The sequence below is a fragment of the Macaca nemestrina genome, chromosome 7, assembly GCF_043159975.1.
Source record: "Macaca nemestrina isolate mMacNem1 chromosome 7, mMacNem.hap1, whole genome shotgun sequence".
Classification (NCBI taxonomy): Eukaryota; Metazoa; Chordata; class Mammalia; order Primates; family Cercopithecidae; genus Macaca; species Macaca nemestrina.
Window position 1 is genome coordinate 83,925,793 of NC_092131.1, and position 13,911 is coordinate 83,939,703.

The window sequence follows — 13,911 nt, forward strand, 5'->3', positions numbered from 1 at the left end:
CCAGCCGGGTGGGGTGGGTGTCTCCCCCAGATCGCTCCGCCCCATCCGCAGGTTCTAACTTTGGCCCAGGACTCCGCCCCTCGACCCCAGCACAAAATCGCCCCGGGTCCTACTGTAGAATCAGTCCTTGAACACTTCCTCCACGTCGCCAGCTCAATCTGGGTCAGAACCCAGACTTCCACCGCAGCGCCGCAATTTGCCCCAGTAGTAGTCACTTCGTTCCGCCCCTGCGGCCGGAATTAAAGTTCTCGAACTACACGTGTATGGCGAGCTAGTCGGCGCGAGGACCTCAGCGGCAGCGCAGCTGGCAGGTAAGCGGCACACGCGCCTCACATTTAGGGCTTAGGATCTCCAGGCTTCGCGCTCATCCCCGGCCCGGAAGCTGCACCTCTGGCTCAGCCGGACTGGGTCAGGCCAGGGAGCGGAGCCCCAGATAGCCCAGGACTCTGCTTGGACGCGCCCCGAGGGGCTGCCGCGCCAGATTCCCCCATCCAGGCAGCCACACTCAGAGGGTCGTAGTAGTTGTCCACCTCTGGACAGCCCCACTCAGCCCCTTCTTCACTCTCTGGGCCTCCCAAAAGACAGTCAGCCTTGTCCTCAGGCCCACACCCAGTTGTCCGCCTCTGACACCCTTACCTTTAGGCCCGCACCCAGTTGTCCGCCTCTGACTCCTCTCCCCTCAAAGGATTCTTACCTTGGCTCCTCCTCTTAGCCCTAGTGAGGCTCCCCCCGACCCCCGACCCCCGCCCCAACACACACACAGTCTCCAGGCTTCCCTCAGAGCAAGTCTTTGCTTCCACAGACCTTCCTCCTTTGCCTGTGAGTCATGGCAGCTCCCATGAAGGGCAAAGTGTGTGTGGTGACTGGTGCCTCCAGGGGTATTGGCCGTGGCATTGCCTTGCAGCTCTGCAAAGCAGGTGCCACAGTTTACATCACTGGCCGACATCTAGACACCCTTCGCGTTGCTGCTCAGGAGGTGAGTGCTTCCTCTGGGACCACAGTTGCAGAAACCACCCAAGAGAGCCCTTCCACTTAACCGCTCCCTTTCCTAATCTCTTACCTGAAACTATACTACTACTCAACAAGATGTGAATATTTATTCAAAGTGGAAATTTAAAACCCCGTAAATAATTTCAGGTAAGGTAGAATTTTGCCGCCCAGTGAGTTTTATGAAAAAACTTTGTTTGAGCCAGGCATGGTGGCATGTGCCTATAGTCCCAGCAGCTACTCTGGAGGCTGAGGCAGGAGGATCGCTTGAGCCTAGGAGTTGAGCCATGATCATGCCACTGCACTCCAGTCTAGACGACAGAGGGAGACACTGTCTTAAAAAAAAAAAAAAAAAAGAAAAAAGAAAAGAAAAGAAAGAAAAAGAAAAGAACTTTGTGTTTGAGAGCAGAGATTTTGGAATTGTAACTAAAGGGTTGTGGACCTGTGTTTTCCTCTATTTTAGGCAAGACTTTATTGAACTGTACATTTTTTGCTTATTTACTAGACTTCAGTTAAATAAATATTTGAGTATCCATGATTTGCTAGGCATTGGGTAAAGCACGGAAGTTACCAAGACTAATGAGATCTAATTTCTCCTCTTCAAAGATTCAGTCCATGGTGGAGTACAGTGGCTCATGCCTGGCGTCCCAGCCCTTTGGGAGGCCAAGGCAGCAAGATCACTTACCTGCAATGTCCTTCAGAAAGGAGGAGGTCAGGTCTTGAAGGCGATTTAAAAAGGTTTCAGGGACTTCAAAATCAGCTGGCTTACATTCCCGAGCTGGGGCCTTCTGTGCTTCTGAAGGAAGATTAAGAACATGTGCAGCCTTTTGGAGACCAGTCTGGGCAACACAGCTAGACCCAGTTTCTACAAAAAATATTTTTTGAATAATTAGCTGGGCACAGTGGCCTGCACCTGTAGTACCACCTACTTGGGAGGCTGAGGCAGGAGGATCATTTGAGCCCAGGAGTTCGAGGTTGCAGTGAGCTATGATTGCACCACTGCACTCCAGCCTGGGTGACAGTGAGATCTTGTCTCTTAAAAAAAAATAAAAATTAAAAATGAAGATAGATTCCAACAGGAAATGAAGTACAGAAAGCAGTCATTTCAATGTAATGTGAATATGGTAAATTGTAAGAGGGAGGTATGCACAGAATACTCTAGGGGTGTTGGGGAGCATCCAGATGACACAGGAGAGTGGCTAGGGAAAGTGGTTTGGGAAAGCATCCTGGAGGAGGTAGGTGGTTCTTGAACTGAGTTTCGAAAGGTAAGAGTTAGGTAAAGGAAGTTAGGAAAACCTTTCCAACAGAGGGAGCTCCATAAGCATAGGGACAGTGTGTGAAAGAGTAGATGTTGAGATAATGCAAGGGAAGAGTAGTGAGTGAGAGGCTGGAGAGGAAAGAGTCGGTCTTAGAAGACCCTAGAAGAGAACTCAGGCTTCATTCTCTAAGAGATGGAGATCCAGTTAGGAGATTTTGAACAGGGTTTGTGTTTTAGATGGTTCGTACTGGCTGGATTATGAAGAATTAATTTAAGGCAGACAGACTGGAGGTCAGGTGAGTAGTTGGGAGGCATTGCAGTAGTTCAGGCAAGGAGGGTAATAGGGGAGGATCCATAAATTTGGAGAATAGGAGGATTGTTCTTGGATAAGGGACTCTTCTTCCTCTGAAGTTGGAGGTTTGTGGGCATTTGTAGAGAGTGAGACAGAACAGGAAGTAGAAATCATTCATCGCTGATAGCTTTGGTTTTTTCAGTTACCAAGCAGGAGCATTGGTGGAGCGAGGGTAAGAGAGCTGGGACTGAGTAGAGGTTCTAGGTGAGTGGTGAAGGGTGGGAGCTAAGGCCATGAGAGATGGAAAAGACCACAACAAGGAAAAGGATGCTTACTCATTTCTCAAGAACAGACTCCATGCCTCACTTGTTCTTACCCTCTACTTGCAAAGTACAATGCCTTGCATGGTACTTTGAGAAGTACATTAAGAAGAAGGAGTGAACACCAATGCTCTTTAGTCTCCACATCCTCACTCCACACCACATGGTGGGCCTCAGTAAATGTTTGTAGATTATTAAAACTTACATTGCAATTCACCTTGTTCTGGGGTGGGGAGGCCTATCATTCCTGAAACTACTCAAACAGACACCAGAGGGCAGCGTTGCCTGCCATGTTGCCTCTGCAGCTGGCTCTCCTAGGATTGTCTTCTCAGTGCTCAAGTCCACTTTTGGTTGAGGGAGTTTTGTCATGACTCACACCCGTGTGTGAATGTAAGCTCATATCCCCTGTCCTACTCCAGGCACAATCCCTCGGGGGCCGATGTGTGCCTGTGGTGTGCGATTCAAGCCAGGAGAGTGAAGTGCGAAGCCTGTTTGAGCAAGTGGATCGGGAACAGCAAGGGCATCTGGACGTGCTGGTCAACAACGCTTATGCAGGAGTCCAGGTACCCTTTGAACTTTGGTCCCAGCTCCACATTTCTGACCTCCCCATCTGATCCCTGCATCTTCATCCCCACTCATTGTCCCTTCCATTACCTAGCCCCTCACACCTCCCTGCCTTCAGATCATTCATCACCCTCCCTGTGCCTTCCAGACGATCCTGAACACCAGGAATAAGGCATTCTGGGAAACCCCTGCCTCCATGTGGGATGATATCAACAACGTTGGACTCAGGTCGGTGCTCCACTGCCAGGGCCCGTGTTCCCTCACTCACTTAGCCAGCTTAACAGCCAGGCCTTTCCTTACATGCCCTCTCCTTTTCCCTCTGGCCTCCCCCATCTCTTTCTTCTCCCTTCTGTTCCATTTATCCCACTTACCTCTGGAGAAGTTCCATCCAGGTGAGTCTGTTCCTGAGAATGTCAACTCTTGCCTTGTTTCTGTCAGTAATATTTATCAGAACAAGCCCTTGGCCTCTCTCCTGCCTCATTCTCTGCCCATCCAAATGAAAGACCCAGAAGGGAGAAAGCCTCCTCCTCTCAGTAATGCACACAGCCTGTAGTCTATACTTTCAAAATGGTTAGAGGGAGAAATTGTTTTATTTTAGACCAGGAGAAGCTTAAGAAGAAGGAGTGAACCCCAATGCTCTTTACTCTCCACATCCTCACTCCACACCCACAGGCAAGGGCACTCATGGGTCAGAGTTGGGAGAGCAGGGATATCACTGGGTCACACCGGGTCATGTAGCCCAAGAGTCAGATGAAACACAGCATTTAGAATTCGCCTAGCGTAATGTGCACCAGTTATGCCTCTGTTACTGTTGGAATGATGTTACGCTCTCATGTAATCAAGCCATGCCTGATGAATGTGATCAGTCACCTGTGGGAGTAACCACCAGATTATCGGCAAATCTGTGACTAAAGCATGTAAGAACACCCACCGCTCCAATTTTGGTACTCTGGTGACAATCCCAAGGAAGCAGGATTAGAATGCAATTGTGATTTCCAAAGTGGAAGGAAGATCATTAGGACAGAGAAGGATGGTCAGGCCAAAGGCAAGAAAGGAACACCCTAAGAGCTGGAAATTGGCCAGTGTTCATGGCCATAGCCTGCAAAGAGAGGTGCCTTCCACACCCTCATCTCTTGCTGGCCTCAGCCTCCCAAAGTTCGGGATTATAGGCATGAGCCACCACACTCAGTCCTGCCCTGCTCTTTGTATATACAGAAATATACATGTATCTTTATATTTGTGTGTGTATGTGTGTGTGCGTCTTAATTTTAAGAAGTCAAATCTGTCAGTCTTTTATAGTTTCTATCTGCGTGTGATGCTAAGAAAAGCCTTCCCCACCTCAAGTTTATAAACACGTTTGATCATGTTTCTTTCAGTACTTCTGTGCTTTTATTTTTTATATTTAAATATTTGATCCTTTTAGGCTTAATTTTAAAATAATAGATGAGACAGAGACCCAATTCCCCCAACTCAAATAACTGGTCAGTTGTCCCAAATGATCCATCTTTCCCCACTGACTTGACAGGTTCCTTTTGTAATACACTGCATTCTCACATATACTTGTATCTAATTATTCACTGTTTTGTTTCATTGACTTATCAGAATATTGTTACACTTGTACTGTATTCTTTTAACTATTATGTCTTGTACATTTTAATTTATTTTATTTTATTTTTTAGAGATGGGGTCTTGCTGTGCTGGCCAGGCTGGTCTCAAACTCCTGACCTCAAGCAATCCTCCCATCTCAGCCTCCCAAAATGCTGGGATTATAGACATAAGCCAGCATGTCTGGCCTGTGTGCATTTTCATATGGGTGACAACAGGGGTAGGGAAAGCAATCCCCCCACCCACAAGACATTAGTCCTTTTTTCAGAATTTTCCTAGCTGTTCTCTTTCTCTTTTTTTTTTTTTTTTTTTTTTCACAGTGTGACAAGCTGGCTAGAGTAGGCATCACACTGGGGAGGGTGGGCAGCTGAGACCTTGGGGCTCCTGGGAAGGGCAGGGTTGGTGGAGCATTCACAGTAGAAGCAGAGAGGGCAGGGCAGGAAAGTGACATGGCTAGGTGGCTCTTGCCTTCCGCCTCTCCACAGTGTGACAACCTGGGTCACTCTGTGTCACCCAGGTTGGAGTACAGTGGCACAATCTCAGCTTACCGCAACCTCCGCCTCCTGGGCTCAAGAGATCCTCCTGCCTCAGGCTCCCGAGTAGCTGGGACTACAGGCATGTATCACCACACCTGGCTAATTTTTGTATTTTTAGTATAAATGGGGTTTCACCATGTTGGCCAGTCTGGTCTCAAACTCCTGAGCTCAAGTGATCTGCCCCGCTGGCCTCCCAAAGTGCGTGAGCCACTGTGCCCAGCTTTTCTGGCTGTTCTCACATGTTTATTATTCCCATTGAGCTTTAGATTATTTTATCAATTCCTCCAAAAGGTCTTACTGAGATATAATCCAATTTGACTGAATCTATGGATTGATTTACATAGAAATGATGATTTACATGTCAGTTCTTAGCTTTTAAAGATTTTGTCTGCACTTATTCTGTCATGGTTTTATAGTTTTTCCATGTAGATACTATATATTTCTTAAATTTTCTCCCCCTGAGCAATTTTGTTTGTAATTGTTATTGTGACAGGGCTCTTGCCTTCCATTTCATCTTCTAAAGATTGCTATTTCTCATCTGTTTCAGTGTTTTTTTTTTTTTTTCCCGAGACGGAGTCTCACTCTGTCACCCAGGCTGGAGACCAGTGGTGGCATGATCTCGGCTCACTGCAAGCTCCGCCTCCCGGGTTCATGCCATTCTCCTGCCTCAGCCTCCCGAGTAACTAGGACTACAGGCGCCTGCCACCACGCCCAGCTTATTTTTTTGCATTTTTAGTAGAGACCGGGTTTCACTGTGTTAGCCAGGATGGTCTCGATCTCCTGACCTCGTGATCTGCCCACCTTAGCCTCCCAAAATGCTGGGATTAGAGGCGTGAGCCACCACGCCCAGGCCTGTCAGTGGTTATTTTGACCAGTTTTCCTCTCAGAATATGGCCTCAAGCCCCTAATTCCTCAGGTTGCTACCCTGCCCTGTGTAGCCTTCCTAGTGGACAACCACCACCAGAAGGCAGGGGAAGCTGCCAGAGGCTGCGGCACCCAGGCCAGCACTAACATGGTTCATTCCTTCTTCCCTTGCCGCACCTTCTAGAGGCCACTACTTTTGCTCTGTGTATGGGGCACGGCTGATGGTACCAGCTGGCCGGGGGCTCATCGTGGTCATCTCCTCCCCTGGAAGCCTGCAGTATATGTTCAACGTCCCCTATGGTGTGGGCAAAGCTGCGGTGAGGACCCAGTGGCATAGGAGCTGAGGAGGTAAAAGACAGTGATGGTACTTATAGCTCAGAAGGTACAGTCCCCAGTGGTCAGAATGGTAAGGCTGGCTCCTCTCAGCTCCTCCTCTGCCTCATCCATGGACAGTTCCTTTGCTTGTGCACCTCTCGGTTGGCTAGAGTAGGCATCACACTGGGGAGGGTGGGCAGCTGAGACCTTGGGGCTCCTGGGAAGGGCAGGGTTGGTGGAGCATTCACAGTAGAAGCAGAGAGGGCAGGGCAGGAAAGTGACATGGCTAGGTGGCTCTTACCTTGCCTTCCGCCTCTCCACAGTGTGACAAGCTGGCTGCTGACTGTGCCCACGAGCTGCGGCGCCATGGGGTCAGCTATGTGTCTCTGTGGCCAGGAATTGTGCAGACAGAACTGCTGAAGGAGCATATGGCAAAAGAGGAGGTCCTGAAGGATCCTGTGTTTAAGCAGGTTGGCAAGGGGAGGGCGAAGGAAGCAGAGAACACAGGGGAGTCAGCCTCTCCGTCCTCAATAACAAGATAATAACAAGAGCAGATACTCCTATTCACCAGGTGCTTACTGTGGCAGGTGCAGGGCTGAGCATGGGACACACATTATTTCCTTTAATCCTGTAAGGGAGATACCAGCTCCATTCTACGGATGGCAAAACTGAAACCCAGAGAGGTTTAGAAACTTGTTTTTTTTTTTTTTGTTTTTTGGTTTTTTGGTTTTTTTTGAGACGGAGTCTCGCTCTGCTGCCCAGGCTGGAGTGCAGTGGTGCAATCTCGGCTCACTGCAACCTCCACCTCCTGGGTTCAAGCAATTTTCCTGCCTCAGCCTCCTGAGTAGCTGGGATTACAGGCGCCCGCCACCACGTCCAGCTAATTTTTGTATTTTTAGTAGAGACAGGGTTTCACCATGTTGGTCAGGCTGGTCTCGAACCCCTGACCTCGTGATCCACCTGCCTCGGCCTCCCAAAGTGCTGGGATTACAGGCATGAGCCACTGCGCCCGGCAAAAACTTGTTGAAGGTCACATATGTCCTAAGTGGAAAGGCTGTCTAGCTCCAAAGCCCATGCACTCGACCCCCACACCAGCTAGCTTAGAAGGTCCAAACACTATTTGGCACTACCAGATCCTTCCACTTAGCAAAGACAGCAGATCCTGGTGCCAGGAAACAGGGCTCACCTGGATGTGGGGAGGAGTGGCTCTGGCACCTGCCAATACTTTGGATCCTGCAGGCCCTGCTTGAGGTCTTTGGCCTCTTTGGTCTTTGATCTCTTTCTCCTGGAACAGAAGTTGAAACCGGGAGACTTGGGCAGTGCTCTTGGAAATTAACCCTTCACTTCTCTGCCCCTGTTTTTCAGTTCAAATCAATCTTCTCATCTGCAGAAACCACAGAATTGAGTGGCAAATGTGTGGTGGCTTTGGCAACAGGTGAAGTTTGGGGGCAGCTGGTAATAAGAAAGGGCATGGAGGATGTGTAGGGTGGTAGCATCCAGTGGCCAGATCTGGCTCGGGAGTTGATTGAGGAACATGTCATTCTTTTCTCTGTTTTTTGAGGCCCAAGGGGTCAGCATTCCCAGTTTGAGTCTGGGAGCCTTAGGAGTGGGCTCCTGGGAAGTGTGGGAAAAGTCCGAGGCCCAAGAGCCTTCCTAGGAACAGAAAGAAAGAGTTTTCCAGGGCTCCTGAGTCTGTTTCAGCAGTGCCCTGTCCAACTGGGCCCAAACCTTGTCACTCTGCACACTCCCCTGCCTGCCATCTCTACCTGTCTGTGTGCCTGCAGATCCCAATATCCTGAGCCTGAGTGGTAAGGTGCTACCATCCTGTGACCTTGCTCGACGCTATGGCCTTCGGGATGTGGACGGTGAGGACCCTGGCACAGCAGCCAGCCTTGACTGCTATTCCCTCTGTTCCCTGCCCACTCCTCCCTCGGTCTCTCCAGCCAAGGTGAGGGTATCTGAGGAGTGGGAAATGAGAATCTAATCCTCCTACTCCTGTTGTTCCCAGGCCGCCCTGTCCAAGACTATTTGTCTTTGAGCTCTGTTCTCTCACACGTGTCCGGCGTGGGCTGGCTGGCCTCCTACTTGCCCTCCTTCCTCCGTGTGCCCAAGTGGATTATTGCCCTCTACACTAGCAAGTTCTAACCCTCCTGGTCTGACACCACGTCTCCGCTTGTCTTCTCATTTGGGCTTGGTGGTTGGTCCTATCTCAATGAAACAGCAGCCTTTCTTGCCTACCCATACCCTTGATATGAAGAGAAGGACTCTGCTGTGTGTCCGTGGTGAGTTCTGGGGTCTGCCTAGGTCCTTTCTTTGTGCCTTGGTTTTCCTTGTCCTTCTTTTTACTTTTTGCCTTAGTATTGAAAAATGCTCTGGGAGCTAATAAAAGTGTCATTTCTCTTTCAATATGTTTTTGACTGCTGATTCTGTGCTCGGCAACACGTTAACTATTTGGTAGAAGGACTCAAAGATGTATAAATGTGAAGCTTCTCAAGGGGTTCTGCCCCAGGACAAGACCCCTTTCCTCCAGACCTGTTCCTGCTCTGCCCTGCAAGACCTATTTCCCATGCCCCAGCTGAGGAGCAGAGTCACTCCACAGCTGGAAGCGGGCACATCCAGTCACACTGGTTTTCCACCCCCATTCCACCATCTCTTCAGAGATGCCTACTACCTTCTAGCTGGGCCTGATCTCTGACTGAGGCCCAGTCCAGCAAAGGCAGATTCCTTGGTGTTTATGATTTCCTGGAACTTGGGGAGAAGGTACTGCCTGAATCCAAGTGAGGGACAGAGGAATAGCTGTGACACCGACAACTCTCATCCTTCCTCTCGGGGTGGTACTACCTGAATTGCTTTCTGCAGAACTAATTGCATGAGCCCTATAGAGCTGCCTTGCCTATGCAGGAGGCTGTCCTAGCCTGAAGCAAGGCAATGGGGTGTGTTCCTAAGAGGAGCCAAGGGCTATTTTGAGGGATCCTTCCACCCAACAGCCTAGATAACCATCCAAAGTGATGGGATGGCTGCCATAACTCAGAGAAGCATAAATCATTTTACTTATTCAAAATCTTTAGAGTGAGAGCTGAGGCTTCTCCAGGCTGCCCATGAGGTTGGCAGAAGGCTTCCTGTGGCTTTCTGGGGACCGTCCCCGGTTACCGTTCCAGTGGTGAGTGGAGTGACTCACCGGCTTGTGAGAGCTGCTGATGCGCATCTCTTCTAAGTCCTCATTCAGTGACTTCATGTGGTGTCTTGAATCAGCCATGGCGACAGTACATGTCCCATGGAAGTCTACAAATGCTACCAATCAAGGCTTTCTTTTAGAGAGAGGGCTGGCTTATCAGTACGTGACTGGTATAGAACTTTTGGAACTGTGTACCTAAATGCCACCATTTGCTGTGGCAGCTAATTAAGATCACAGTGATCAGATTTCCTCAGCGCCTGTTCACCCTCTTCCACTTACCAGCCTAAATTCCTGTTATCCCCTGAGGTTGGTGAGGGGCAAAGGCAGTAGCCTATGTGATATAAAAAGAAGATGGGCCTCAGGACCACCTCTAGCCTTGCACAGCCATCATTAAAGCCACCAATGGGGCTGGGCATAGTAGTTTACACCTGTAATCTCAGTCCTTTGGGAGGTTGAGGAAGGTGGATCGCTTGAGCCCAGAAGTTTGAGACCAGCCTGGGCAACATAGGGATACCCCATCTCTACAAAACAATTTTTTAAAAAATTAGCTGGGCATGGTGGAATGCACCTGTGGTCCCAGCTACTTGGGAGGCTAAGGTGGGAGGATTTGGTGAGCATGATCATGCTACTGCACTCCAGCCTGAGCAACAGAGTGAGACCCAGTCTCAAAAAAACAAAAACCACTATTGGAACAAAGCCTTGCATGATGGTATTGTCTCCTAAAGTCTCAAGATACTATGAGGGAAGCATGGACTTCAAACTCATATAAACTGTCATGCAAATCCTGACTCCACCACTTTGAGAATTAAATGAAATTATATATATATATATATATATATATATATATATATATGTAAAGCACCAAGCAATACATAACCACTGAAATTGTCAATTCCTGGTTGGGCGTGGTGGCTCACGCCTATAATCCCAGCACTTTGGGAGGCCGACTCAGGTGGATCACGAGGTCAGGAGTTCGAGACCGGCCTGGCCAACATGGTGAAACCCTATCTCTAATAAAAATACAAAAGTTAGCCAGGCATGGTGGAGCATTTCTCCAATCCCAGCTATTCGGGAGGCTGAGGCAGGAGAATCACTTGAACCTGGGAGGCAGAGGTTGCAGTGAGTGGAGATCACGCCACTGCACTCCAGCCTGGGCGACAGTATGAGACTCCATCTCAAAAAAAAAAAAAAAAGAAATTGTCAATTCCTTCTCTCAACAAGTAAATCTAACAGCCTGCTCTGTACCAGGCACCATTCTTGGCTTCGGGATAGAACAGAGAGCAAGACAGACCAGGCCCCCGCCCACAGAAGACTTTCATTTCAGCCATGGAGATTTTAGAAGTCATCTAGACCTTCCATTTATTGAAGGCAGTGAGTGAACTGGGACCCCAAGAGTCCATAAGATGTGAAGTAAGACCTCGGTCCTGGTATCCCAAGAAACCAGAAGGAACAGTGCTATTCACAGCAGACCACTGTGCTTCTCTCTGACAAGGTTTCACTCATCTTAGAAACATAAGCCATGGAGTACACCACCCAAGGGAATGGCACATGGACAGTCATTTTTGACTGAAGATAGAAGAGATTCAGGATGTGAGAAGCCTGACACTAGAGAACACTAGGACATTTTGGGGAATCAATACTCATTCAAAAACATTTGTTTTTTGAAACTCTCTGCCCAGCCCCGTGCAAGACACCAGGGAAGACTAGCTGAATTTGGCGAGATGAGTGCTACAGCTACAGTAAACTACCCAGAGTGCCCTGAGGACACAGGAGGAAGGAAGCAGCATGCCTGGAGAACTGAGGAAGGGGGCGAGACTAACCAGACATGTAAAGGATGGGCCGGGGGTGGTGGTGGTTTTTTTGTTTTTTCTGTTTTGTTTTGTTTTGTTTTTTGAGACGGAGTCTCCCTCTGCCGCCCCGGCCAGAGTGCAGGGGCGCGATCTTGGCTGACTGCAAGCTCTGCCTCCCAGGTTCATGCCATTCTCCTGCCTCAGCCTCCTGAGTAGCTGGGACTACAGGCACCCGCCACCACGCCCGGCTAAGTTTTTGTATTTTTAGTAGAGACGGGGTTTCACTGTGTTAGCCAGGATGGTCTCCATCTCCTGACCTTGTGATCCGCCCACCTCAGCCTCCCAAAGTGCTGGGATTACAGGCATGAGCCACAGCACCCAGCCTTGTTTTTGCTTTTTAAAGGCAGGTACTAAGACACAAAAGTAGCAGAACAGCTAGAATTTTGATGTGGCTTAAATTTAGATTGGATATGGAATACATTTCCAGAGAGAGAGTGGAGTAAAGATATATGACTGAGACTTAAATGGTGGATGATAGGTTTCCACTGAGGATCCACCTTAGACCCTGAGTGATTTATGAAGTACTCCCAGGGAGACCAGTAAGCAGCGTTGGTGAAGCCAAGCACGAGCACCTTCTCAGCTACAGAAAGCAGCTTTGGCATGATGCGAGGGAACAGCTTTGGCGTGTAAGGCCTCAGAGCATTTCCAGCCTGGGATGAGGTTTTTCTGGGCTTTTATTCCCACCAACACTACCACCAGCACATGGTGCTCAGTGACCATGGAGCAGTCACTGGGTACACTGCCACCCAGGGCAAAGCAGTCCAGGAGGCCAAAGGCAGTCCTCCAAGAAGGGCTGCAGGTGCCAGCCTGGAAAGCACAGAGTGGGGACTGGGCACGGTGACTCACACCTGGAATCCCAGCGCTTAGGGAGGCAGAGGCAGGTGGGTCACTTGAGGTCAGGCATTCGAGACCAGGTTGGCCAACATGGTGAAACCCTGTCTCTACTAAAAATACAAAAATTAGCCTGGTGTGGTGGCGTGTGCCTGTAATCCCAGCTACTCAGGAAGCTGAGGCAGGAGGATCGCTTGAACCCGGGAGGCAGAGGTTGCAGTGAGCCAAGATCGCACCACTACACTCCAGCCTGGGCAACAGAGCGAGACTCTCTAAAAATAAACATAAAAAACAAAAAAAGAAAGGAGAGAGTGGGGGGTCATGCACAAAAATGAAAAAGTTCAAGGGGGATCTGGGCAGAGCATTAACACTGTCAGCTGCAGGAGGAATTAAGCAGAAGCATAAAATCATCAGATTTGAATTTTGGAAGTTCACTGGGGCTGAGGTGTAGGGAGGATGGACTAGAGGGAGGAGAGAAGCAGACACCAGAGGAGTAGCCAGAAGGCTAGCCCGCTATCAGTATCCCTGGGATGTGATGCAGTGAAGGTGTGAGCAGATGAGACATTGTAGGAGGCAGAGTCAACAGGGACCTGGGACTATTGTGGGACTGTGGTGGTGGCATCCCTGGCTTGAGGGATGCCATGAAACCAGCAACAGGCACAGAGAAAGAAAGAATGTGCCTGAGCAGTGAAGGAGAAGCCGGTCTGCCAGACGTAGCACTGGTGGGGCACTGAGGGCCTGACCGAGATGCAGCCCGCCCCAACTGGAGAAAGTCAAGGTTCTTGGCAGGTCCCTGAAGACGCTTAATTCCTCAAAGGAACCCAGGGAGAGAAGAAGAAATTTTTGTTTTGCATTGTTACTTTTTTTTTTTTTTTTTGGACAGAGTTTCTCTTTGTTGCCCAGGCTGCATGTAGTGGCATGATCTCAACTCATAGCCACCTCCACCTCCCGGGTTCAAGCAATTCTCATGCCTCAGCCTCCTGAGTAGCTGGGATTACAGGCACCAGCCACCACGCCTGGCTAATTTTTTGTATTTTAGTAGAGACGGGGTTTCACCATCTTGCCCAGGCTAGTCTCGAACTTCTGAGCTGAGGCAATCTGCCTGTCTCGGCCTCCCAAAGTGCTAGGATTACAGGCATAAGCCACTGTGCCCGGCCTGTTAATTTATATTTTTCAGAGGTAACACATTCACATGGCTCAGAATCCAAAAGGTATTGAAGGATGCACAGTGAAAAGTCTCCTTCTCATCCCTGCCCTCAGCCCAGAGGCAGCTAGTGCTACTGCATTCTTGGGTGGCCACAGAGAGAGCCCATA

The 13,911-nt window shown here is 49.3% G+C and overlaps 1 protein-coding gene across 1 annotated transcript; it reads left to right on the plus strand.

The window, feature by feature from the left end:
• Window positions 1-68: 68 nt before the first annotated feature.
• Window positions 69-9,147, plus strand: LOC105477871 (dehydrogenase/reductase 1). The gene is made up of 9 exons (XM_011734735.3): window positions 69-311; window positions 803-976; window positions 3,277-3,420; window positions 3,570-3,649; window positions 6,611-6,743; window positions 7,065-7,211; window positions 8,107-8,176; window positions 8,526-8,606; window positions 8,750-9,147. Exons 2-9 carry the CDS (start codon window positions 827-829, stop codon window positions 8,884-8,886), a joined length of 942 nt encoding a protein of 313 aa, XP_011733037.1. The 5' UTR covers window positions 69-311; window positions 803-826; the 3' UTR covers window positions 8,887-9,147.
• The last annotated feature ends 4,764 nt before the right edge of the window (window positions 9,148-13,911 follow it).